Raw genomic sequence first — 25,055 nt, 5'->3', positions numbered from 1 at the left:
TTCCTTGCTGCTCCTGTCAGTGGGTGGAGTAGTTTCAGGAATGCACCCTTTACTTAACTGGGAAGTCTGTGTGCTAAAGAATTCTGTCTGCAAAACACAGTTCATGTGGGGCTCTGGATTGGGACATTTGCATCTTGCCATAATCAGTTTGTTAACTTACATTTTCATTAGAGACCAGTAAATGATAAGAAAAAAGAAAAATAGAACAACTCCTGGGAGAGTTACATAGACTGTGTAGGAGATGCTGATTGCTATTGTCCTTTCTTCTTTTTGGCATTTCCCAGGACTGAAATCTTTCATTCATTATATTTTGCACATGGAGTGCAAATGAGATTCTTAGACCCTAGATCCTCATTTAAAATCTGAATATCAAACAATGCATTTTCTGAGACAAGCATGTTACTGAGTTGGAGATGAACAGGACTGATTTGTCTAGAAGGGATTCATCATGATGGAATGAATTACATTTGTCCAGTGTACAGGCTGAAATTCTTGGAATGAATAACAGAAAATATGTGTGTAAAGGGGAAAAAAGGAGAGAGAAACAAAAGCAAAACCATGATCAATGTGCAAAGTTCTTGGGAGAAAAAGTCTATACAGATAGATGTTATCATCTCTTCACCTAATGTTATGAAAGCACATTTAGATATTTGTTACTTCTAGAAAAAAAAATTCCTTTCAGTCCTGATACTCTTGCTTGGATGAAACTGTTTGCATCCCAGTCATCAAATGAAATCTGGTATGTTTACTTCCTTGAGCTGTTTTCTGAATGTACTGCGATTTTGTTTTTGGACTGTTTGATTAGTTACTGTACATTCCTTCCTTCATAACTGTTGCCACTAATTTCTACCTAAGTGGTAGCTCATAATAATTTGCTGTAATCATAGCCTATTCATATTGATCACAGTCAGTGGGATATAAATAATCATAAGTGCAGGAAGGACCAAAGAACTGAGCAGAAATGCTGAGCATTCACATGCATCTTATGGACTGCTGCAGGTGGAGTACATGTCACTTACTGTGTGAATGAATACTGCCAGAAATGGCTTCTGATGATTGACCTTTGCTGCAGCTACAGTGTGTGAACAGCTGTACTTGTTACATTTAATATAGCCACATTTGGGTTACAGTGTCTTGATTTAATAAGCCAAGATATGAACAGGGCTTCTGCCCAAGCACAGAAACCCTTTTTGCTTGTGGCAGGTTTCTGTAATCTAGGACAGGATCCCCCAACCTTTTACACCCCACAGACAGTCTGGGGAAGGCAGGGGACCCACACGCTCGTGTGCATGGGCGAACGAGCACCTGTTCTCTCACGTGTGAATGAGCTTGCAGGCGCAAATGATGGTGTGGCACTTGTGCACGCACCTGTGCAGTCATGTTCATGTGAAAATGGCAGCATGGCAGTCACATGGGTCACTTGTGTGCATGCACAAATGGCAGCATGGCGCTCACACAGGTGTGCTGGAACATGTGCACATGCACAAAACAGCTGTGCTAGCTAAGTTCATGTGCAGGGGTGCGGGAGGTCTGTCTCCGCGGCCCGGTTCGGCTCAGGCCATGGACTGGCACCGGGTGACAGACCGGAGGTTGGGAACTTTTGATCTAGGAGATTCCTTATTAAGTGCTGTCTCCAGAGCTTATGCATCTTAGTATATAAACCTGAGATAGAATTGGCTGAACTGGGCTGGTGGCAATCAGTATTTTTGCTTTTATGAGCCCTGCACATGTAGATACCAACAACAATGTTCCAGTTCAATGCTCTGCATAAGTTAGGGACAGCATGCAGTGAATTTTGCCATCCATGCTTCCTTTTTTTCTGTTGGGGCACTCAAACATTGTGTGATGGTTGTGGGTCAGAGAACATACTTGCAGCACGAGTTTCAACTAACTTCTCACCTCTTCAAAATAGGGCTTGGAAAGAGTGAAACACTGCAGAAGTGCTGTCAGTCACTGTAGGCACAGGGTACAATGGCTTGATTGTTCTAGAGAGATATAACAGATAAAATAGGGCAGTGCTCCCCAACCTTTTTCGGTCTGCGGACTAGCTGGGGAAGGCGGGGCACCCCCTGCACTTGTGTGCATGCGTGAACAAGCATGCTTGTACACTTGTGCACACTCGTGCACATGCATGAATGGCAGTGTGGGGCTTGTGCGGGTGTGCTTTCTCTCATGCTCATGCATGAACAGAAGTGCTGCCATTCACACATGCGCATGAGAGTGCCCGCCCACACAAGCGCTGTGCCACCATTCACGCATGCACACAAGTGTGTGTGCTGGTGCAAACAGCCTTTGCGGGGGTGAGTGCATGCAGGGGTGGGGCGGGAAGTCTTTCTTCATGGCCCAGTTGGGCTCAGGCCACGGACCAGGAGTTGACAATCTCAGCAATAGGGAATGGGTGAGTGGCTTGTGACTATCAAGCCCTGTACATCTAGCTCTGTTTTACTGTTTTGGCCACTATATGGGTATCCATATACATGCAAATTTATTAGATTAGATTTTTAGACTAGGCATCCTTCAGTCTCGAGAGACTATGGTAACGTGCTCTGTATGGACGACTTGGAACAGCATCTAGTGTGGCTGAGAAGACCAATTCGAGAGTGACAATCCCTTTCACAATGAAGACAAATACAATCTGTCCCCTGTCCAGCTCCCTGATTTTGCTGCTTTCGGGACTGCCTCTTTGCCTCAGCCTGCTTGACAAGGATCTCTTCAAATTGGGAGAGGCCATGATGCACCGCCTGCCTCCAGGCTGAACGCTCAGATGTTAGGGTTTCCTATCTGTTGAAGTCCATTCCTAAGACATTCAGATCCCGCTTGCAGATACAGTGGTGCCTTGCAAGACGATGTTAATTTGTTCCGCGAAAATTGCTGTCTTACGAGAACATCGTCTTCCGAAATGCGGTTCCCCATTGGAATGCATTTAAATCTATTTAATGTGTTCCAATTAGGAAAAATCATCGTGTTACAAAAACCACCCATAGGAAAACCGTTTTGCAAAGCGTGGACCCAGCTGTCAAAATCATCGTCTTGCGAAAAACTGTCCCAAAAAAACCCGGCTTGCAAAGCACAGACCGAAACATCGTCTAGCGAAAATCGCCTATAGGGAAAACCGTTTTGCGAAGTGCTATAGCGATTGCAAAAACCCATCTTCTTGCGAATTAACTGTTTTGCGAGGTAATCGTCTAGCGAGGCACCACTGTATCCTTGTATCGCAGCTGTGGTCTCCCTCTGGGGCAATTTCCCTGCACTAATTCTCCTTACAAAAGATCTTTTGGAATCTAACCATCAGCCATTCTCACAACATGCCCAAGCCAATGTAGACGTTGCGGTTTCAGTAATGTATACATGCTAAAAATTTCAGCTTGATCTAGGTCTACTCTATTTGGAACTTTGTCCTGCCAGGTGATACCAAAAATGTGTTGGAGAAAACACATATGGAACATGTTCAGCTTCCTCTCCTGCTGTGCACAAAGGGTCCAGTACTCACTGCAGTACAGGAGTGTGCTCAGGACACAGGGTCTATAGACCTGGATCTTGGTATATGCTGTCAGCTTCTTATTGAGCCATAGACTCTCTGTGAGTCTTGATAACATGGTAGCTGCTTTGCCAATGCATTTATCCAGCTCGACATCTAGGGAGAGAGTGTCAAAGATCATTGAGCCAAGGTACACAAAGTCATGAACAACCTCCAATTCTTGTGTGGAGATGGTAATAGAGGGAGGTGAGTCCACGCCCTGGCCCATGACTTGTGTTTTCTTCAGGCTGATTGTTAGTCCAAAGTCTTGGCAGGCCTTGCCAAAACAGTTCATGTGTTGTTGGAGGTCTTCAGCAGAGTGGGCAACAATGGCTGCATCATTGGCGAAGAGGAAGTCCCGCATGCATTTCAGCTGGACTTTGGTCTTTGCTCTCAAGAGATTAAAGAATTTATACTGGAATACAAAACAGAGCAGGTGGTCAGCATTATGCTTGTCCAGGCAGTTAACTTATGTACACTGCAGCTATTGAGGCCTAAACCTATTCTTTTGCTGCCAAGTGCAACATCAGATTTTCCTCTTGTTTCTCCTTTCAGCCCTCCATATTGTCCCCAAACTGGAGGGCTTCCAAGCCTTCCAAAACTGATTGTGGGGTTTTTTGAGAGTTGCGGAGGAACAGGGAACTGCCTGTGTCCCAGTTCCACTAGATCCCCCTATCCTGTCAGCAAAATACCACCACCAGATGTTCCTCTGAATACGCAAGGCAAAGGGCACCTGAAATGTGTAGCCTGTCCCTCTAAATAAATGGGATTGTTAGGGGTCATGGTGAAAGCAGAACTTGGATTTTGATCTGGTTAGTCTGCAAGAGGGATATACTGTTGGACTTCTATTACAAGAATAAAACAAGGACACAAGTTCTGTTGGCAAAAAGTAGAGGTGGAAGTTCTTTTGTTGCTTACATCGGTCCTCTGTGGGTGGATATGTCAGACTATATCTAATGTGCAATAAAATCGGAAAGTTTCCCTTGATTTGTTGTTGCTTTGCCTTCTGCTGTCTTAATGGCATCCCTACTGAGATTTCACTTGTTCTCAGTCTCTGGGCATGTCTCGCAGTTTTAAACATGAAGCGCCCAGTTTATATAAACTCATTACTGCTACATCATATAAATGTACAAAGAATTGATTTGGCAAGTTTCAAAGAGGAGGTTTTTTCAACCCTAAAATCAACCTTTTAAACTTTCTAATGTAGCTGCAGGGTTTCCTTTGCCTTGAGGAGAAAAACCCAAATTAAATTTCTCTTGAGTGGCTGCTACACTCTTGTTTTCTTCCCAAAAGGGATGGAAATAAGGGATGTTGCTTCATGTGTGGTTCTTATCATATTAGATAATAATGCTAATTTTGCTTTGTCTTGTTTTTGACTCACAAACTTGGATTCTCACCTCAAGCTTGATAAAATGGCTGTTTTGTCTTCCAAGGGGTAGCCAAAATGATTTTTTTTTCTTACCTTTTCCTGTTATTTCATACATTACATGCATTCAGACTTCATGACGGCAAGAAATAAAAGAGTAGGCTTGTAACCTGTCACCTCTTGTTTTACTCATTTCCTGTTCCTCCGAGTTCCTTTATTTTACTTCTTGATTTCCAAGTGTTCACAAAAGGAAATACAGTAGCATCAAAGTATGACTAATGTAGAGGACCCATTGTCTTTTCAGTTGTGATTCTGCATATTGGGTCTAAACTAAAATAACAACGGCTGAAATCCTGTCGTACAGTTATGCAAAGAGCATAACTTTGGGAAGCAAACTGCCATAAGAAATGTCCATAGACGTTATCTGTTGCATGACTCTGTGCAATGGATAATGACCATGCAGATTTCTTAATTTATGGTAATCTGCACCTAAAAATTATGCCATTTTGGTAACTGCACAACAGGATTTCAGCCTGTACAATGCCCCTTCAATATATCACTATAAAGTCTGGGAGCATTTCTAATGAAAATTCACAAACTTGCTCAACTTGAAGTGTGGCAGTCCTTTAACTGGTCTTGCCAGCCAGCCCACTCCATTCCTCCACAAGCTAGTAAAATGAAGCTGTATTGAGGAATACAAATCATGACTTGCTCCTTCCAAGATGTAATAATGCAAAATCATTATCACCATCACCTTGCTGTAAAAAAGGAGAGGTCTTGAGGTTGGATAATGGACTCTGACAGACCATTCTTGAGGCTGCATTTTGTGCATTTCTGCAAAAACTGGAAAATATGCTAGCTTGTCTTGTTGCACAAATTAGTACAACCAGTAGCATGGCTTGTTTGTGTCTTTGTGATCAGTCAGCCTGTATTTTGCTGTGTGTATGTGCTCACAGACAGCCAAAACTGGGCTAGAGACAATTTTTGTGCATGGAGAACTGGGAGAAAAAGCATTTGGTGGCTTGGTCTCATGTGGGGGAGAAGGGGCTCCAGGTGTTCGTAGACTGCAATTCCCATCAGCCTAGCCATCATAGCCAATGGTGAGGATGATGGAAGTTGCAGTTCAACAGCTGCTGGACTACAAGTGCTCACTCCTACTTTACCTTGGTGGCTCCACTCTTAAAAAGCAAATCTTCACTGTTCTATTGGAAACATAATGTTGCTGAAGAGGATTTAAAGAGGGAGAAGCAATTGATTTGTTCATATTTCATTTCTCTCTTTCCTATAATACTGCAGTGTAATGCAAACATGACGCCTGCACAGGCGAAACAGCACATGCTGTTCCTTTCCTATGTCTTACTTAGATACTAAATCAAGTCCATTCACAAGGATATGAATACTGTGAGAGAGGTTCAAGAGAAATAGTTGATGTCACCTATGGAAACAGCTTTGGTTAATCATTTCTCTGGGGTTCTCTGTTGCTATAGGGAGGAAAACATTTTCTGCTGGAAGGGGGTAAATGGGCTGTCACATTTTTCTCCACAGGGAAATTGGTTTGAGAATCAGCACCCTGATCCAGATTGTTTCCCAAAACCTTCTATGCTAGTGGACATATTGTTTACTGATTAAACACTTCTTAGGTTGGAGTTAGGCTACAATGTGGTCCAACAAGACAGGTAAATAGCAGGAAGGAGCAAATGTGTCAGAGCAAATATAGTCCCTGACGTCTTTATGTCTGTGCCATTACTGGCTTTTCCTTGGGGGAATGGCAGTAAGTTGTTGTCGTACAGGGAGCCTGCAGGTCTTACACTCTGATCCTAAACGCATCGGGAGTCATTGCACTCTTCATCCTAACAAACATTACTTTCATTATTTTATTATGTTGTCGTATTTTTGTCTTTAATTTTGACTTTCAGTTATTTTTTTCTTGTTCTTCTAGTTTTATGATGTTGCTGAATTTGTAAATTGTTGAGAGTAGCCTTGGTAGCCAGATGGGTGGTATAAACATCAAATAAAATAAAATAAAACAAAAAATAAATGACAAGTGTGTGTAGGGTTGCATCAGCAGGTGTTGCTTTACAGCTAGGACACTCCTATCAAACAGGCCACATATTCTTTGCAGGCTACAGCTGGTGGGCAAAGGTATTAGCTGGACTGCAACCCCCAGAATTCCTCACCATTGGTCTTGCTGGCTAGGACTGACCAGAGTTGCCATCCCATGACTGCTGGTGGGCAACGTTTTACAGATGCGGTATTTCTGCAAAAGCTGTGCATCTTAAACCCCATCTGTTAGTTTCTAAGTTGATTTTACTTAATGTGAGTTGACTCGAGTAGACTCTAACTGGAGATCAGGCCACCAAACCAGCCCCACTAGGAAAAGTGAGTGCAAGGGAAAACCCCGTTTAGAATTTCTTAGCAATAAGGTTCGCCCTTGCTTACAGCTATTGCCTGGCCTCCTTCTTACCAGACTGGTGCTTCTGTGTCAATGACATCCCACGCAGTCAGGCGACACACACCCAGACCGGGGAAGCCAGTGGCGGCGACGACGACGCCAGCCACGCCGGCCAACGCGGAAGAAGCCCCTAGCCCGCCATTCTCTGAGCCGACGGTAGGTGGCGTCGAGGGTAGACGCCTCGCCCGTTCTGCCGGCCGCCTCCTTTCCCTCCCTTCCCGGCGCTTGTGGCCATGCTCGGCAACAGCAGGTGGTGCCAGATCCCACAACAGAAGCCGCCGCCCCAGCCTGGGAGTGTTTCTGCCTGCCTGCCTGCCGCAGACTCGAGCTGCTCTCGCTCGCTCTGCATTCGGTCCTTGATTCGCTTTCAGGAGCGTCTGGAGCCAGCCGGCTGGAGGGCGTAGCGCTGTCCGTTCAGCACCACCGAGGAGAAGGAGGGGAGAGGGGGAAAGAGCCCGCTTCTTTGCGCAGCCCTACCTGAGCCGCCGCCCTCTTCGAGCGTGGGGTGTCCTAAAGTAAGTGCGCAGCAGCGGGCGACGAAGGGAGGGTGGGTGCGTGGGTGGGTGGGCTGCTGGGGTCGGCTGTTCTGCTCCCTCTTGATCCGTGAAGCAGGATGCATTGTGTCCTCTCCCACTCCCTTTTACCGGTACAGGTTTACCGGCTGTGAGAGAGAGAGAGAGGAAAAGGGAAATGATCACCCTACATTTTGGGGGGGGGGGGAGCCAGGAAGCCATCCCAGAGGATAAAATAATTTCTTTTTTTGCTACTCTGCTCTATCCATAGCTGAAGAACCAGGGTGGGTGGGTTTGTTAAATAATGACCCTTCTTAATCACACGAGGGGGTTGATGCAGCGGCCGTGATTTAAAATGCACAAGGACACCCACACGTCCGTGCACACCCGGCACACCGCAAAGCACACAAAACTCCCCGAACCTGGGCCAAACCTCCTCTCTCTTGAACAAGCCTCACTGGCTTCCATGGATGTGCAACAAAGCAGCAAGGCGGGGTTCGCTCTTATGGCAGGCATCTGGGTTTGTCACAGTTCTTGTTGTGGTTGGATCGAAACAAAGGGAGAGGGGATGCGAAGTCTCCAGGAAGGTGGCTCAAGAAGCAGCCTTGATCTTACATCTTTTTTTAAAGGGTGCCTAGAAATGGAGTGGTACAAAATATGAGGTCCCCCCCCAAAAAAATATCTAGCAGAGAGCTTCAAATGGGAATGGTTTAGGAGCCATGGGTCTGACTGAAGTGTCACAAAGCAGCCTCTCCTTCTTAATCTCCGGTTCCCCTTCCCTATCCTTTCATCTCTTTCACACGGGCTGTCTCAATCCGTTTTTAGGTCTGGAAACTGAGGTCTAAGGATGGTGAAACTGGGGAGCAATTTGAATGACAAGAACAAGCCGCAGCCGTCCAGCGAAGATGGTTTTCAGACAGTTCCTTTGATAACACCTTTGGAAGTAAATCATTTGCAGTTCCCAGCTCCGGAAAAGGTAAATAGGGGGAAAAATTAAACAAAACAAAGGAGAGCAAAAAACCAAAGCAGAACAGCAGTAACAACAGGAAGAAAGAAAACAACAGATCATCTTTCTTTTTTGTTCAATTGTCTCTCTAAAGCATTTTTAAAAAATATCTATTCCATTCAAATCCAACAGTATTAAAAAGGCCTGTCCTTTACTGTGTGGTTCTCTGTGTGTTCAGATACAATGCACAAGAGACCAGCATATAAAACTCAATAAATGATTCATGGCAGAGAGTTGCAAAATGGTAGAATTTGTTCACCCTGTTACTCACTATAGTTTAGTGAGGGTCAGATTAAGCTGCAACAGAGCCACTAGCATCTTTTTTTTTTTAATCATTGCCTTCTGAACCCCTAACTGAGATTGTGATGATTTGATATTTTATTTCACAATCCTCAAAATAGTGTTCTGTAAGTGCAATCTGGATTGGTTATTTAATATCTAATTAGCCTTCTACAGATGTATAAAATAAGTGAATTCTGTGTAAAATGATGGAGATAGAGATTCTGTATCTTCATTATTGTCACCACCCCAAGAACAGGCTTATGGGAAGGGATAAAAAAGCTTCAGTCAGACTCACAGATTTCAAGTGACATGCTCATAAATGGGTGTCATTGATTGGCATCATTGATCTGTTTTATTTATATAGCCTATTGTCTATTCCACACACATTGTTAACTCCCATCAATATAACCACTGAGAGAGACACTGTGGTTCCATAAACATGTCTCACCATAAAATTATGTGCCCAGAACTTCTATGCAATATAGAGCTTTGTGGAAAAAGAAAATTACTGCAGTGCTGCACCTACAAAGTAAATCTGTTCAGTTTTCAAATGGCACAGATAAGAATATATTAAGCCTCCCACCCCCATTACGGGGATATGATGCTAATTCATCTATAGGTGAATAGAGAGGAAAAGGTAACAGGTGACTGGGCTTAATTAGCTCACCTCAGCAAAATCCGCACACAAATATCAAAATGGAAGAATTCCTCTCACCATTGCATCACTAGAAGATATTCTGCTAATGTAATTTAGAGATGCAGATATTGAGGGATGACGACACTAGTATAAGTAAGAGACAGAGACATGCTGTGCACCTCCATTTCTATTGCAAAGTGATATAATCAAATTAATGTTCAGAAGCAAAGGCTGCACAGTCTGGTTATTTCTTGGGTAATGGGGAGCTTCTAGCATTTTGAAATATTTGAAATGGATAATTCTTTTCTCCTGTTTTTCCTTTTAAAGCTGTGTTGCTTCCTAAGTGCTAGTTTTCTGGAGTTTGTTTCCTCCCTAGAATAAATGCAAAAAACAAAAAAACCCAAACCCCCAAAACAAAACAAAAACAACATTACATACAGTTGCAGTTATCTTTGCCAAGCTGTATATGCTCTATTGAAAAATTAAACATTTCCAGGGAAACACAAATGTGGACTTGGCAAAGCAAATCATCTTTCTTCTGAACTCCAGAAAAATGGCCCCAGGTCACCTTAAAATCTAGTCTATTGGTTGTAGTATAGTAGACAACAGACCGTTCTACCGGATGCATAAGCTGGTCAGTAAGTGGGTCCTGACCACGTCATATACCTGATACAGGAAGTGTTGTGTACAAAATGAATTTATAATCGTTCTAAGTCAACCTAGCCAGTTGGTTGAATAAATAGCTTGTATGGAACACAGAGAGGTGGGTTGCTCTTCAGCCATATGGTGAATGGGTTAGATGGGCAATCATGGCAAGTTGTGCCCATTTTTCTCTTCTCTTCTCTCCTCTCCTCTCCTCTCCTCTCCTCTCCTCTCCTCTCCTCTCCTCTCCTTTCTCTTCTCTTCTCTCTTTCTTGTCTTGTGTTCTCTCTCTCTCTCTCCCCCTCTGGTAACCACAAGTTATCAGATCACTTCCAGTTTTTCAAAATCGTTATTTTAAATGAAGTACTGTGAGGGTGGATGAAAAGCAAGATTACAGTTGTGCCCTTAGAGGTCTCTGTAAATGTAGTTGTTCATTTTTGGTGGGTTTTTTTTTTTTCGTTTTCTTTTTGGTAATGGGGTCTGGTAGAGTTCCAGGAATCATGCAGAAGGCCCAGAGGCTCCACAGTGCCCTTCCCAATTTAAGGCTTACTGTTCAGAGGCTCGTTTTCTTATTTGTCAAGTGGGGTGCAACAATGGAGAATAATCTACAAAACAATACACCTGAACTGTTATCATGTGGCAAACATCCTACTAAAGTAGATGTTTGAAGAGGCAAACATCTTAGTTTTGATAGGTGCTTCTGGAGCTATGTCTTAGAAAAGGAGGCCAGCTTATGAAATTGTTTCACTTGGTCTTCATATTAAACAAGCTAAATATTTCAGATAGGCATTTTGGCTCTTCAGTGAAGTCATTTAAGACAGACATCGCACAGAATGATTTTATGGTTACCTTCCCAAACACTAGTTAAATACCACTTCTCTCTCTGTGGTAGTTTCTTCAGGGCCAGAAAGCATCAACATGCAGAGAGAGCCAAGTCATCTGTAAGGGCATCAAATATTTCCTTCTGGTGGCATGGGGAAAAGATCTATCTGTGGAAAAAGATAACCCATGAAGATGACTCATCCACTAGGAGGAGCAGAGAATTATAGCCTTTCTGGACGGTATTTTTGTGCACTTGGGAGTACGTTTAGAATTCTGGACTAGAGGAGAAATTGCTTTCTACGTGATGTCAACCAATAGCATGTTATTATTTTATTGTTTTTCATATGGAAATGTGGTCTTCTACCTAAGAAGCTTTTAGAGAAAAAAATGTTATAAGGACATCAAAAAGCAAATAAGGCAAATAAGATCTGTTTGTATCATTTAACACAAATTAGCAGGTGCTCCTTTAAAAAGAAAGGTGTTATTGGAAGAAAAGATATTTTTGAAGATGACAGAAGGTTGTAATACATTGGACAAAGATATGAAAAAAATACAATGCTGGAGAAAAATATTTTGAACCATGATATATCAATTAATCCTTACAGAGTTTTCCTTTTAAAAATAAGCATACCATTCTTATGCCCTATATGTCTAGCTAAAGATTTCATGTTGATGATAGCCAGTGGAGGTGGCTTTCTTACAGAGATTTACCAGCAGAAGTACCATAAGGGTTAAAAAAAAACTTTCATTGATTGACTTGTGAGGTATTTTCTGACCCAGTGAGATGTCCAGTGTATTGAAGATGGACATGAAGGGTGGGTTATGGATTTCATATACACTTCCTTTATTTTCTGATCCTAGAGAGAATTCCATTGTTCTGCTCCCTCAAATTGATCCAACCTGTTGACAACTAGTGTCAATGACTCCTGATACTCAGCACTCTGGTTTACCCCAAAAATGGCACAGGATATTTTTGTACCCATATGTTACACTGGCTGGGCCAAAGTGGGGGGGAGAACCTTGAATGACAAAAAGCAATAGATTTTTTGGGGAGACATTATATCCCATTGTTGCTCTTTTTTCTCCTTCTTTTTAAATGGAAAGGATTGTAACCTGAAACCAAAAGGTACATGGCAGTTGTCCAGGATCTGTGGGAATAGTTTACAATTCTTCAGAAGACAATGTGGTGGAATGCCTACATTGGTCTAGTTTTATTTTTAAATTAATTCCACTAGAAAGCAAAACCCCAGTGGACAGAAATGTCCCACTGTGGTACAAGGGGATTCATTCAAATTAAGATCCCATGTTCTTATCATAAAAGACAGGCACATGAATAATGAAGAATAGCGCACGAGTAATGAAGAATAGCAAATGCCTGAAAATGGGAATGGAGAGAAACTTAATCTAGTGTCCTTTTTTTCTTGATAGATCTGAGATTGGCTACTGATGAAGACATGGTGCTAATCTAAGCAGTCTCAGCTCAATGTGATGCTTACCACACTTTCATCCAGAAATTTTGAATGTTTGGGAATAGATTAGTTTGTTTCTGTACTGAGTCTTGAGGGGCATCAGTTACTCAAGAGACACATCTTGGATAAGTTCCTAGTAATTAATGATAGCTTTGTTTAAAAACAGATCAAATGATGAGGGCAGAGTTCCCTAACTCACAAATCAGTATTTGTTCAAGCAGACGTTGCACCATAAGGTTTTCCCCAGACCTTTGATATAGTAATAAGAAGGTATTGGACATGGTCTCTTGAAATGATAGCTGGGAGCAAGTCTTTTATTAACACTAGCTTCACCCAGATGGATCTGAAACATACCTGCTGTGGATTGTGTTGTTTGAAAATACTTCAAAAATGTTAGATCCCACTAGCTTCAGTTCCTGGACACTTTTAGTCTCTGAAACATTCTACATTAACCTTAATTTTTAAAAATGCAAATAAAAACATATACGATTAAGAAATGTATTTTTCCATGCATGGAAAGAAGATTATATTGCTCCTTAAGAAAAAAAAGCAATTTAGACTTAGGATCAGCCATTCTGCGTGGGATAGATATACTCTGAAAGGTACACTTGAACTTGAATCCCTCATTGGGAGAAAGTTTGCCTATAAATGACATTTATTGAAGGAAGGAAGGAAGCAAGAAAGTTAGCTAGCTATGCTAATGTATATCAGCCTGCTGCTTTGCAAGCCTAGCACCACCTTATTGGCAGAGTGTTTTGCTGTAAGAGCATGGAATGGTCACATATAGAGATGGGCATGAACTGCCACCTCAGTGTTTCTTGCCAGTTCATTTATCGGCTGAATAGGTGTTTGGTGCTTTGCCGCCTTGCCTCCTCTGTTGGGCGCCCACTCAGAGCAGGTGGGACAGTGAAGCCAAGGTGCTGAGTGGGTGCCCACTGGAGCAGTTTGCGTCCATCTCTAGTCACATATAAAGAGAATATTTTTTGTTAAGACTATCATTAGCTTTTGTCTGCTTTCCCAGCATGCTGGAGTTGAGAGCTTGTTATGTGCAGGTTCCTTTCAAGTGGAACGGCAGACAATAAAAGAGGTCTGGGCAATAGTCCCCGATGGCAAGGGATACAGTTTAAATTAACCTGCTTGCTTCCTTGAAGCCAGAGTATGACTCTGTGTAAGACACATCCTTTGCCTGTGCAAGCTCATTCAGGTTCAGTTCCTGGCCCTTTCGGTTGGGAAGACCAATGAGCAGTAGAAGCCTTAATCTGAGAGCCACATCCAGTCAAAGTAGGTGGACTGATAAAAGGCTCCTTCTTATGTTCCCACCTTGTCCCCATTGTTGCTGTAACAAAGGCTCCTGCTCTTCAGTGACCCTTCTCTGTCTCCTGCCTTTTTCCCTCCCCACCTCCTCAGTTCTTGCCCGCCCACCCTAGAGTTTTAGAAAACCCAGAACTTGGGGAGAAAAATTAAATTAAAATCCTTCTTTTAGGCCCAGTAGGCCAAGGTTTTGCTTACCCTTCTATGAAGGGCAACGGAGTAGCCTTAGGTCGACATTTTGTCAACTCGGAGACAATTATGGGAGAAAAAAGGGGGGGCAGTCAGTAAAGGATGAACGTAAGTTATGGGGAAAGAAAATGTAGGGAGAAAGTGAATTTGTCTCAGTTGTCTTGATTTTCTGTATAAACAAGGAGTCTCTGTCTTTTCATTTCCTTGTACTGGTTCTTTAAAATGGTGTTTCCTGTTCCCATTTTCCAGGGAGTAAACTTAGCTGAACTCAGTAAGACCTGCTCCAGAGTAGACATATGTAGGATTGCATTCTCAGGAACATGAGGATAACTTGTGTATGAAACTGAACACCTTATAAGCTTTTTTTTAATTTTTAAAAAACAAGTATTAACAGCACTGTGCTGAATGTTATCCCTGAGAAATGTCTAAAAATGGATTTAAGCTCATGAATTCATATTTCAGCTTGTCATAGTGGAGCTCCCCACCACCCAACCAGTTGTATATCTCCCAGGGAAATTATTGCAAACCTAAGATCATTTTCTTCTTGTAAAGGACTTCCAGAATTTTCCAATCAAATTCATGGCACTTAAGCATTAAATATAGAGGCAAGCATCCCAGATTTCTACTCAGAAATAAATGATCCTACATTTAATGGGGCTTACTTGGTATAGGTTTATCTTCAGTTGGGAAATAAATCTTACTGAAATTAACGGAATTTCCAAATAAATATGGTACACTAAAAGAGCAACATTAAACACTCTTAAATCTCTTTAGTTTCTATTGGAAATGTGGGCTGCTCATGAATTCATGACAGATTATAGGAGGGAACTACTGCTCCCTATTTCGAAGCTTTCCTTTACTTCACTGAGGCAAATTCCATTAGGGAGGTGGTTAGGCAAGGGACGTGGTGGTGCAGCGGGCTAAACCGCAGAAGCCTGTGCTGCAGGGTCAGAGGACCAGCAGTCGTAAGATCGAATCCATGTGACGGAGTGAGCTCCCGTCGCTTGTCCCAGCTCCCGCCAACCTAGCGGTTCGAAAGCATGCAAATGCGAGTAGATCAATAGGGACCACCTCGGTGGGAAGGTAATAGCGTTCCGTGTCTAAGTCGCACTGGCCATGTGACCACGGAAGATTGTCTTCGGACAAAACGCTGGCTCTGCGGCTTGGAAACGGGGATGAGCACCGCCCCCTAGAGTCGAACACGACTGGACAAAAATTGTCAAGGGGAACCTTTACCTTTACCTAGGCAAAGTTGGCCCTGATAGATGCTGGAGGAAGGATAGGCTCAGTGGAAAATATTTTAATCTGCACTGTATATGTGCAATATTGTGTTATGTTATGCATCATCAAGTCACATCTGACTTATGGTGACTCTAACAGGGCTTTCAAGGTGCCATTCAATCTGCTACACAGCATCAGTACACCAAAAGCCTGAAAGGGGGACGAAAGAGAGAGCTGGTGGTTGCAAGCACTTGTGTTCATCAAGCTATTTGAAGCAAGGCAGGAGGGAGAGTGCCTTGTGCCTCCTGATCTCAGGTTTTGGCCCTGGAATCTCAAGAAAAGGGATGCTGCTGACCTGGGAACCCAACTGAGGTGCTGTGGAGAATCTTGTCCTCTCACCAGCGTTGAAGTCACATTCAGCTGCCAGGTTGCCTTCCATATGTATGTAAGCTACAGTAAGGTGCCATCTTGTCTTCCATTTGAAGCCTGCCTGCTAGCAGCCCTGGCACGAGTTCTTCCTCCAACTGAGGTGAGAGAAAAAGTGCTGCACTGCACTCTGCCACCCCCGTCCCCTGAGCTCCAGAAAACGCACTGGATGTGAGAGGGGAGGATGACAGGGCAGTGGCACCTTTCCCCCCTTGACAACAGCCCACTTGCTTACTCCAGCCACTCTTTGGCTGTCTATGACAATTATGCCATGGCCTTGAGGGTCTCCATGGCCACGTTATTATGGGGAGAGTGGCCAAATCTGGTTTCTGTAGAGGCAGTTTGTTGGGTGACCTCTCCCCCTGCAAGAAGCCTTTGGCCCTATGGACCTTTGGGACAAAGCCATTGTTCTCATAGCCAGCCAGGGAGCAGCCAACATGTGCAAGTCGGCTGTGATGGAGAGGATAGGGCTGCTCTTTTTGGGTGGCTCAGGTAGCATGAAGTGGATGGTAGAGTGGCCATTCTGCTGCCCCTCCAGCACTCTGCTGCTCAAGGCAATTACTTGGCATGGCTAGTGATTAGGCCAGACTTTCCCATAAAATGCTGTCATCAGTCTACTGCCCGTTCATTCATCTCCCCTGTGGAGTCCAATCTACACCTTCCAAAGGAAGAAGATAAGGGATGAGGAAGTCACTGCTCCTTCTCACTGCTCAACTCACCACTCGATGATTCAGATGCTGAAAGTGGAGAGGAGGGAGTAGCAGGGGTTCCAGGGCCTTCTACTGAGACACGCCCCACAATTCCAGCCATGAAATGACACATCCTTGGTCAAAGGACTATCTAATCCAAACACAGAAATCTGAACAAAGGAGAACTAATGTTGACCACTAAATTCATTGTTATAAGAAACAGCAAAATGAGAAAAATTGAACAACAGATTATAAATAGAAAGCCTGGAAAAGAGCAGAAGAGTTGTGGTTGCTTTATTGCAAGAGTGGGGAATCATTGGCATGCCAGATGTTGTTGGACTCCAACTCCCATCAGTCCCAGCCAGAAAGGAAAATGGCCAGGAATTATGAGCACAGTTGGTTCTGTAGAGGAGGGTGAACATCTCTGTGCTTAAAAGGTATCTGCATTTAAAAAAACCCTACTGGAATATTGGCTGTCTAGATAGCTTAGTGAGTTCGCCAAAGCCAAAGGTTGGGAGATCATTTCCCCACTGTGGCTCCCTAGAGAAGAGCCAGCCTGTGTAGCCTTGGGTAAGCTGCAGAAGCCTAGAACATCCCTAGAAGAAAGGAATGGTAGACTGCTTCTGAATCTATATAGACAATCTTGGAAAGGGTCGCCATACGTTGGAATTGACATGGTGGCACACAATTATTATTAATATTACCAGAATATCAGAGCCAACCATTTCAGATTATACTTCTTTGCTTCCTTATAGTGTATGGCACTGGCCTCAGGTAGGAAAGAGTTATTGGAAGGGGGCCCATACAGTAGTTCTCTCATTCAGCTGTTTGTATGACTGAGACAGTTTAAAATGGATTAATGCTTCCAATATCCAAGCATTCATGCTAATGAGGACAAATTTTAAAATACAGGATTGTACATTTTGAAATAGCAGGATAATACCTTTTCATAACAAATGTTTTTTTAATTGAAATGGAATGTAACTACCTTGCAGGAGAAGTTGTCGTATTCTACTCTTTGCTGCAATGGGCTACAGAATTTAAACATTTGAATTTCCCCTCACAGCAATGTAAAAGATAGAGTCCATTCAATTATATCAGGAGTCTGTCCTTGATTCTTCTTCATATTAGGCCAGTCTTAGGATACACAACAAGCTAATAAATATTTTTGAAATCAATTCATATATCCTGTGTTGCCCAGATCCATGAAAAGCATATATGTTGTTCTCATGTTGTTCCTTCTCCTTAAGGTCAGATGTTTCTGACAAAGCAATAAACTGTATTAAACTGCAAAGAGCAAACACTTACTTTGAGAGTTCGTGTAGCTACTTCTGCAGCTGTTTCGATCCATCTCAGCAAGCTATTTGTTTCAGTTTTCATCTCAAACAACTGATAGCATTTTCAGGGAGCAGATGCATTTCAGTTGCGGGTTCCATTCCAAAATGCTTTGTATTCAAAAAGAGCAGCTCAAGACTATACACTGATGCTGGAAGAATTCATCTCTTCCTCAACCCAAAAGGCAGCTATTAAGGTCTCAGCTAAACTCAAAAGAAACAGGAACGTTTGAGAGGGAGTGGCAGATGATGTCACTGTCACTGCTAAATGAAAGTCCTGGGGCTTTGATCCTGCAGGCTGTGTCTGGCTGCACTACACTGCTAGCTATAAAGCTTTATTCTTGGGACTGAAATACAACAGCCCTATAGCATTTTATTCAGCAGAGAATTTAGAGAGTGGAAGGAGAATTATAATGCAATGTGAAAATAGGGCACAGTGTCTAAAGCTATGGCTATAATGCAAGTTAATTTATTTCTGCTTATTGCAGTAGTGCATTGCTTATACATCATACCTGTCTGGTTGTGAACACCTTCCAGGAGTGCTGTATTAGAATTGACATCTTATGGCTTTAAAGTGCTCACTTATTCTAAGGCAGCTGTAGCACAGAGTAAGTTAAGGATTCATGCTTTGTCTCCTTCCCTACACTAGAACATAAATTGCTGCACAGTAGCTGCAAGATGTGTAGCACTTTCCCCCCCTTTTTTAAAAAAAACCCTTATTTAGTTAAAAATTATGCACCTACATGAGGCTGCATCTATTTGTTCTTATTGGTTGCACCTTTGCATGTCAGCCTCTGTGAAGTCACTACTTTATTTTTAAACAGACCCTCCAGGGGTGTAAAAAATATGAAATTGCAGTCATGAAGCTTGATCCAAATTCCACCGATTTCAGTGTGAAAGTGTAGGGTGTACTTAAATCTCCCCTCCTGAAACCTTGCTGGATTGTGTCCATGGGTGTTTTCATCATACATGTCATCACAGTGTTTTTGACTTATGGCAACCTTATGAATTCTGTCATTAACAGGCCTGCTCGGGTTTTGCAAGTTCAAGGTTGTGGCTTCTTTTATTGAATCACTCCATCTCATGACTATGATCAGGAAGCAATTGATCAACAGTAAGAACCTTTGGTCTCCCAGATGATTTGCACCACAACTTCCATAACCTTTTACCATTGGCCACGCTCAGTGAACCTCTGGGAGACCTAATACACGCCTTGTTGTGTCTCTTAGAATGCTGTTTACTCTCATGCAATTGGTTTTCATGGGATCTGTGCATCTGCAGACACATTCTCATCTACATTCTGGTCAATCTAATGTATAAATATCCTTTTAACTTGAGATTAGAGCTGTGTATTTAATAGGCTTTTCAAAGATTGCAGAGTATTATCTCTTAAGCCAGCTATGGCCAAACATGTGGTGTAATGTGAGAGTCATCATTTCTATTAATGCATCCTGATAACGGCATGTTTGTTTCATTCAGCAACCATTTCAGTTTGCCATCCTTTCCCTTCTCAATAACACTGAAACGTATCATTACGTTTTGTTGCTAAAGGTTCACCCTTCATGCATTGCCTTGCATTTAGCTTTGCTGAATTTCAGTTCCTTGTTTACAGCCAGATCTTCAGTCGAGTTAAAGGATGTTGGCAGTCCATCTTCCAGTTACCGTCCTCTACAGATCGGATGCATTTAAACCTCATTCTCTTATGTAAATTATTCCAAAGAGTTAGATACTCAAGTAAATAAGTTATCTTTGTACTTGTATATAAAGCAAATTGAATTGCAGATTCCCTCTGCCCTTGTCAACGTAGCAAATGACAAAGAATGATAGGAACTGCTGTCTGGTGATACAAGCTGTTAACCTTGAAAAAAGCCTTACTCAGGCATGTTACTTCCTTGAATAATCAATATATGTGCATGGAGGAGAGGAGGACAAGAATGAGCATGGTAGTTTCATCCTGGTTGATGGTACTTTTATCACCCTTTGTGACCTGGGGGTATAATTCCTGAAACTACAGCATTCTCAGTTTGTGTAGGCTCCCTGAATGGTGTAAACACTTTTTTATTTAAAATGAATAGAGAAAGCTTCCCATTTCAGAAGATGAATAACAACAGTGGGGTTCGACCTTCTTGTCCTTTCTCTTTCTTGATGTGTCAGTTATTTACAGAAAGAAAACTCATACCTCCTTAACGGGGGCTAGACTTGATGATCCATAGAGTCCCTCCCACCTCTGCAGTTCTAAGATTATTATAATATTATATTATAAAGGTGTAGTGACAGTCATTCTTAAAAAGAACAGCAAGCACATCAATCCATGAAGGCATGTTGACCAGGGAATATCTGTGGGTTGTGTAGTGTGTTTCAATAAATCTGGTTCTGATTGAGAGTAAGAACAGCTGCATAAAACCATTGTTCTCCCATAAGAGAGGATTTATTTATCTTTCTGCAACCAGTCCTTCATGACGGTGATGTGAACTAACTATTGTGAAGAGTCCAGCCTTGCCAAACATCGCACATTATCAGAAAAAGAAAAGACTGTTGTTTGTTCTCAGAAAGGAAAGGAGTCAATTGTAGGTTTTTATTTTTAAAAATAACCTACTTTGATATGGGAAACAGGAGGAGAGAAAAATTAAATTTATTTTTATTTTATTTATTTATTTATTTTATTTCTATCCCGCCCATCTGATCGTATTAGACCACTCTAGGCGGCTAGATGTAGTCGTTTCCCAACAGAGTTCTAGAACTACTGGCCAGAATTGTATTGTTAATTTACACTTGTATAAGGGAAACTGGGCAATCTGTGGTAGTAAATTGCTGCTCATTAAAAGGGTGCTGGTTGTGTTCCTTGGCATGCAGCCTATCACACAATGAGACACAGGGCCAAGAATAAAACCAGGGGCTTCTTAACGAGCAGCATTTTGCCACCAAAGTGTATACAGTTTCCCTTATACAAGTGTAAATCGACAATAGGATTCTGACCAGCTACTTTAAATATTATGTATCTTAATCTAGCAACAAGACCATGCTGGTTGGTGCTACTTGTAATGCAGAAGTTTCCATAGTCTCTGCTAAGAAACCTGAACACGACCCTTTGAGAGACACAACTGAAGAAGGTGCCAGGGACAGGGTAGCCATCTGTATTATTCTGCAGAGCAAAGTTCTTCATTTGAAGCGTCTTCAAAGGAGAATCCTTTGTTTGAAGAGCTGTTCAGTCCAAGTATGGTTCAAAGATAAACAGTCATAAAAAGGGAAGGTAGGGGCATGAAGGCTTACAAACAAAGGCAGCAGCATGATAGATGACATGGGAATGAAAGAAGATTAAGGAGGTTGTGTGATGAAAGTGTTACAAGAAGCCTGTGAAGGGACTTAAGAAGATGGCTGGCATCATAATAGAATGGGGAGGGGGAAGTATTAGCAGTGACCTCAACCATCTATAGTGTAGAAATTTGGCAGGAGAGATAGGGCTATAAGTTCTAGTAATCAAGGTAGGCAGAACATGGGCATGCGTCCTAGGAATAGCATTAAAGAATTGTGGATCTTGGAGATGCTTGGAGATAATGGTGAGGTTTCAAAGATGAAACATGAGTTGTTTGTCTCAGAGACAAGGGAGACAACAACATCTCATAAACAAGAATGTAGGAAGAGGGAGGGCTTGGTTAGGAAAATTGTAAACCTCATATGAATCATAAGCAACTTGGGATATTGAATGGAATATGAAAAATGATATCTTAGAGACAGAGATAAAGGACTGGACAGGAAGTACATGGTGAGGGAAGAAAGTGTACACAGAGATATTTGGTATTTGTTCTCATAATAAAACCATAAGAAGCAAAAGGAAAGAATCAAGTCATATGGAGCTGTGAAGAGTGGACGATAGGGACCAGAATTGAGCCATGTGAGGTCCTTCAACAAAGAAGAAACATGAGGGCAGAAGTCCTCAAAAACAACAGAATGAATGGTCAGAGACCATTCCTTAACCCCTTACAATTTATTTCTGTTTCATAGAACTTTTGAAGTTGAAATCAAAAGCATAGTGAGGATCAACGGTTCTCTAAATAGACACATGGATGAATAAAAAAGAGAAAGATTCACAATATTTGCCACCAAAATATTCACAATATTTGTGGGATATTCATCCCTTCGTATTCGCCAGGTCCGGAGACCCTGACAAATATGAAGGGATGAATATTTACTCAGTTTTATTTGTCCCTTTGTGCAGGCTGGCTGTGGGAATGGAAATAGGGTGTGCCTTCCCACAGCCATCCTGCTTGTCAATGACCCTCCGATTGGCTGTTCGGTGGGACATGGTGTTTCAATGACAAATTGACAAATATTCATCAATTCGTTGCTAAAACATGGTGTTTTGTCATGAATGATGAATCCTGACAAAGCAGCATTTTTTTGGATTCATCCCCATTTTTATTCCCTGACCATTTTAGGATATAGGACAGACTGAAGCAAATTTTAAAACACATGGAAAGAAGGCTGAAAATAGAAGAGTAAAGTTGCTGGAGAGATATATGGGGATTGAGAAATGTATTAATGGGGGAAAATGTTGGGCTAAAGTGAATTGCGCATACAGTGTTTAGGAGATTGCGTAATCCTACCCATGTATGTGCAAATAAAGATTCTATTAAACTGAATAGATGTTACTCCCAGGAAAGTATGCATAGGATTGCAGCCTTGTGGCATCATTCTCTGAGATTTTGAAGGCAAAATTCAACTGGCCCTTAGCTGGGTGCTTTAAAACCTAGTACCCCATGTGATCACAATAGTTGTTATTATGTTAGGTAATACAGATGACAAAACAGAGAACCGCCTGGCTCTTCATGAAGTCAGTATGAAGTGGGTTGCAGATTTAGATGAGTCAGGAGTCACCTCCTGAACACAAATGGAGGAGAGAGAAAATAAAAAACCCATTTGCCTTTCTTGTTCCCTCGAATTCAGGGAATGCCCTGGCCGTGAGCCTTGCAAGAGCGCATAGGCCATCTATGAACCTGGAAGCAATCATTCTCCTTGGCAGGAACAACATGTTTTATTTATCAGTCCTGCCAATCTGAGGGACTCCTGCAGCGAGTGGGACTTTCTATTATTAATAATCCCGAGAAGCAGTATTTTAAAATTTCATGATCTGCACTTTTTACACCACCTGACCTGCAATACATTATATACTGCTCAGCTGCAAAGTGGGAATTACATCAGGGCTACATGTCCTTTCTTCAAATGAAGAAAGGCTATGCCTTTCTGGCTATGCCCAGTTATGTTAAATGTTATCACTCTATCTTTGGTGAAGGGAGAGTTTGCAGTGGATGTGCAAAGGGCCATTAAGTGATACTGGGTTCTCCAAAATGAAGGCTTTTGAATCTACACAAGTTAGGATGCTGGATTGCTTTATCCCTTCAGCTGCAAGTCAGTATCTAATATTACTGCAATGAAGTAACATATTACATCTTACTCTTTTCTATTGCTCATTCATGATTTCCTGTTTCACTCACTTAAGTAGATTTCCACTAAAAGGACTGTCAAAGCTCCCATCACTCAGGCAGGAATATGAGCACCAGGGGCTTGCAATGCTCCCCTTGGAGAAAAGAAAAATATTGCAACCCCACTCAGTTTTTCTTCAGCTGAGATTTAGACCTCTTGCCTTATTCCCTTCCATAAATTTAGTAGTAAAAGTGCAACCACATTGTCAAATACTGTGGAATTTGCTCAGTTGATAAAATGGGTGAATTCAAAGTATTTTTATTGACCATACAATGCAAAGGCTGCTTTAGATTGGTCCAGCCCTTTTTGTTCCCAAAGTGAGTTTTTGTCTCTGCTGCTGAAGGGCTTCTACTTTTTCAAGCTGGAAGGATTTGAATGGACTTTCCCCCATGCATCTAATTGTGATACATTCTTGTAAAGATACGGGCCATGTCTGTAGATGGTGTTTCAGTGACATAATCAGTTGGGGCATGATGTTCACAGGACCAGGGTAGATGAGGATGCAAGAGCAAAGCACTGTGCGAATTGTTTGCTGTGAAACTTCTTTTTCATTTAAAGCTTCTCAGACTACTACGTTTCTGAAAAACTTTTCTATAGAAAAAAATAACATGGAATTACTGTTCACAGTCTGAACAGTAATTATTTTTTTCAAATTACATCATAATTCACAACTCAGAATGATTCCATATTGGGACCACCCCTTCCAACCACCCATCTATTACTCCTGTCCCTTGCTTTCAAGTAACACATGCAAGAATTACTGATCTCTGGTGACATATCATTTTGCACAGTAAAAAAGAAATTGCACCCAAACTACTGCAGGCCAAATAAAAATGTGAAAAAGACCCACAGATTGAGAAACTCTGCAAGCCAGAGAAGTCTCTGGGAGTGAGGTGGGTGGGTAGGACTGGAATCCTATTTCCCTCAGAGGACACATTTGCTTAAGGAGATGGATTTGTCAATCTTCTGTGTGGAAAATCACATCTATCTCTGCAGCTGACAGAGAAGTCCCAGCATAGGATATGTTTGTTCCAGAAAAAATCCCCATTGGGACAAAACCTCAAATTTTGCTTTTAAAAATAGAAAAGGATATTCATTACATCCCTATTTTGAGGAGATATAAAGAACTGCCTTGTATTAAACTAGAGCAGTGGCCCACCTAATTTAGCTTGGACTCTTTTGACTGAGTTATTTTAAGCCAACGGTCCTAGAATCCCCCAGCCAGCCTCACCAGTGGAGTTGCAATTGCTGGAGCAGAGAAAGAGGAAAACAGTTTAAGAGTCTGATTTGCAGTCTTTGGGTCTCACAGTCACTTGTCAGCAGTAGCTTTCTTTCTGAGGGCGAGAATTGTGAGCAAACATGAACTAGTTCCAAGGTATGCCTTCAACATTTGCCTTACAGCAGGGTAGCTATATTCCAGTGCTCCAGATCCAGATAGCCTAATTTATATAATATGCAAATTATTATCAGTATTTGGGTGCTATGCAAATGAAGCATATTAGTTGCTATATTTTTCTACCAATATGCTTCATCCTTGGCCTTGCTTACATAGTAAGAACTGATTTGAGAGAGCCAATGTAGAGCAATGATTGAAGTGATGGACATGGAGCAGGGGGACCCACATGCAAATCTCCTACTTGATCACAAAGCATTCTTACTGAGCCCCATATGTGACCTAGTACTATCTGATTGGTAGGGG

The 25,055-nt window shown here is 42.1% G+C and overlaps 1 protein-coding gene across 1 annotated transcript in view; it reads left to right on the top strand.

Annotated features, from left to right (window-relative positions):
• Positions 1-7,598: 7,598 nt before the first annotated feature.
• NSG2 (neuronal vesicle trafficking associated 2) overlaps positions 7,599-25,055 on the top strand; it is a 70,238-nt gene continuing 52,781 nt past the window's right edge. The window contains exons 1-2 of the mRNA XM_020806703.3: positions 7,599-7,850; positions 8,673-8,823. Coding sequence (XP_020662362.1) covers positions 8,695-8,823 — 129 coding nt within the window. The 5' untranslated portion in view covers positions 7,599-7,850; positions 8,673-8,694. The remainder of the gene's footprint in view (positions 7,851-8,672; positions 8,824-25,055) is intronic.

The sequence above is a fragment of the Pogona vitticeps genome, chromosome 2 (assembly GCF_051106095.1).
Source record: "Pogona vitticeps strain Pit_001003342236 chromosome 2, PviZW2.1, whole genome shotgun sequence".
NCBI lineage: Eukaryota > Metazoa > Chordata > Lepidosauria > Squamata > Agamidae > Pogona > Pogona vitticeps.
The sequence above is the reverse complement of the archived record's forward strand: the minus strand, read 5'-3'. Positions and strand labels throughout refer to the sequence as shown.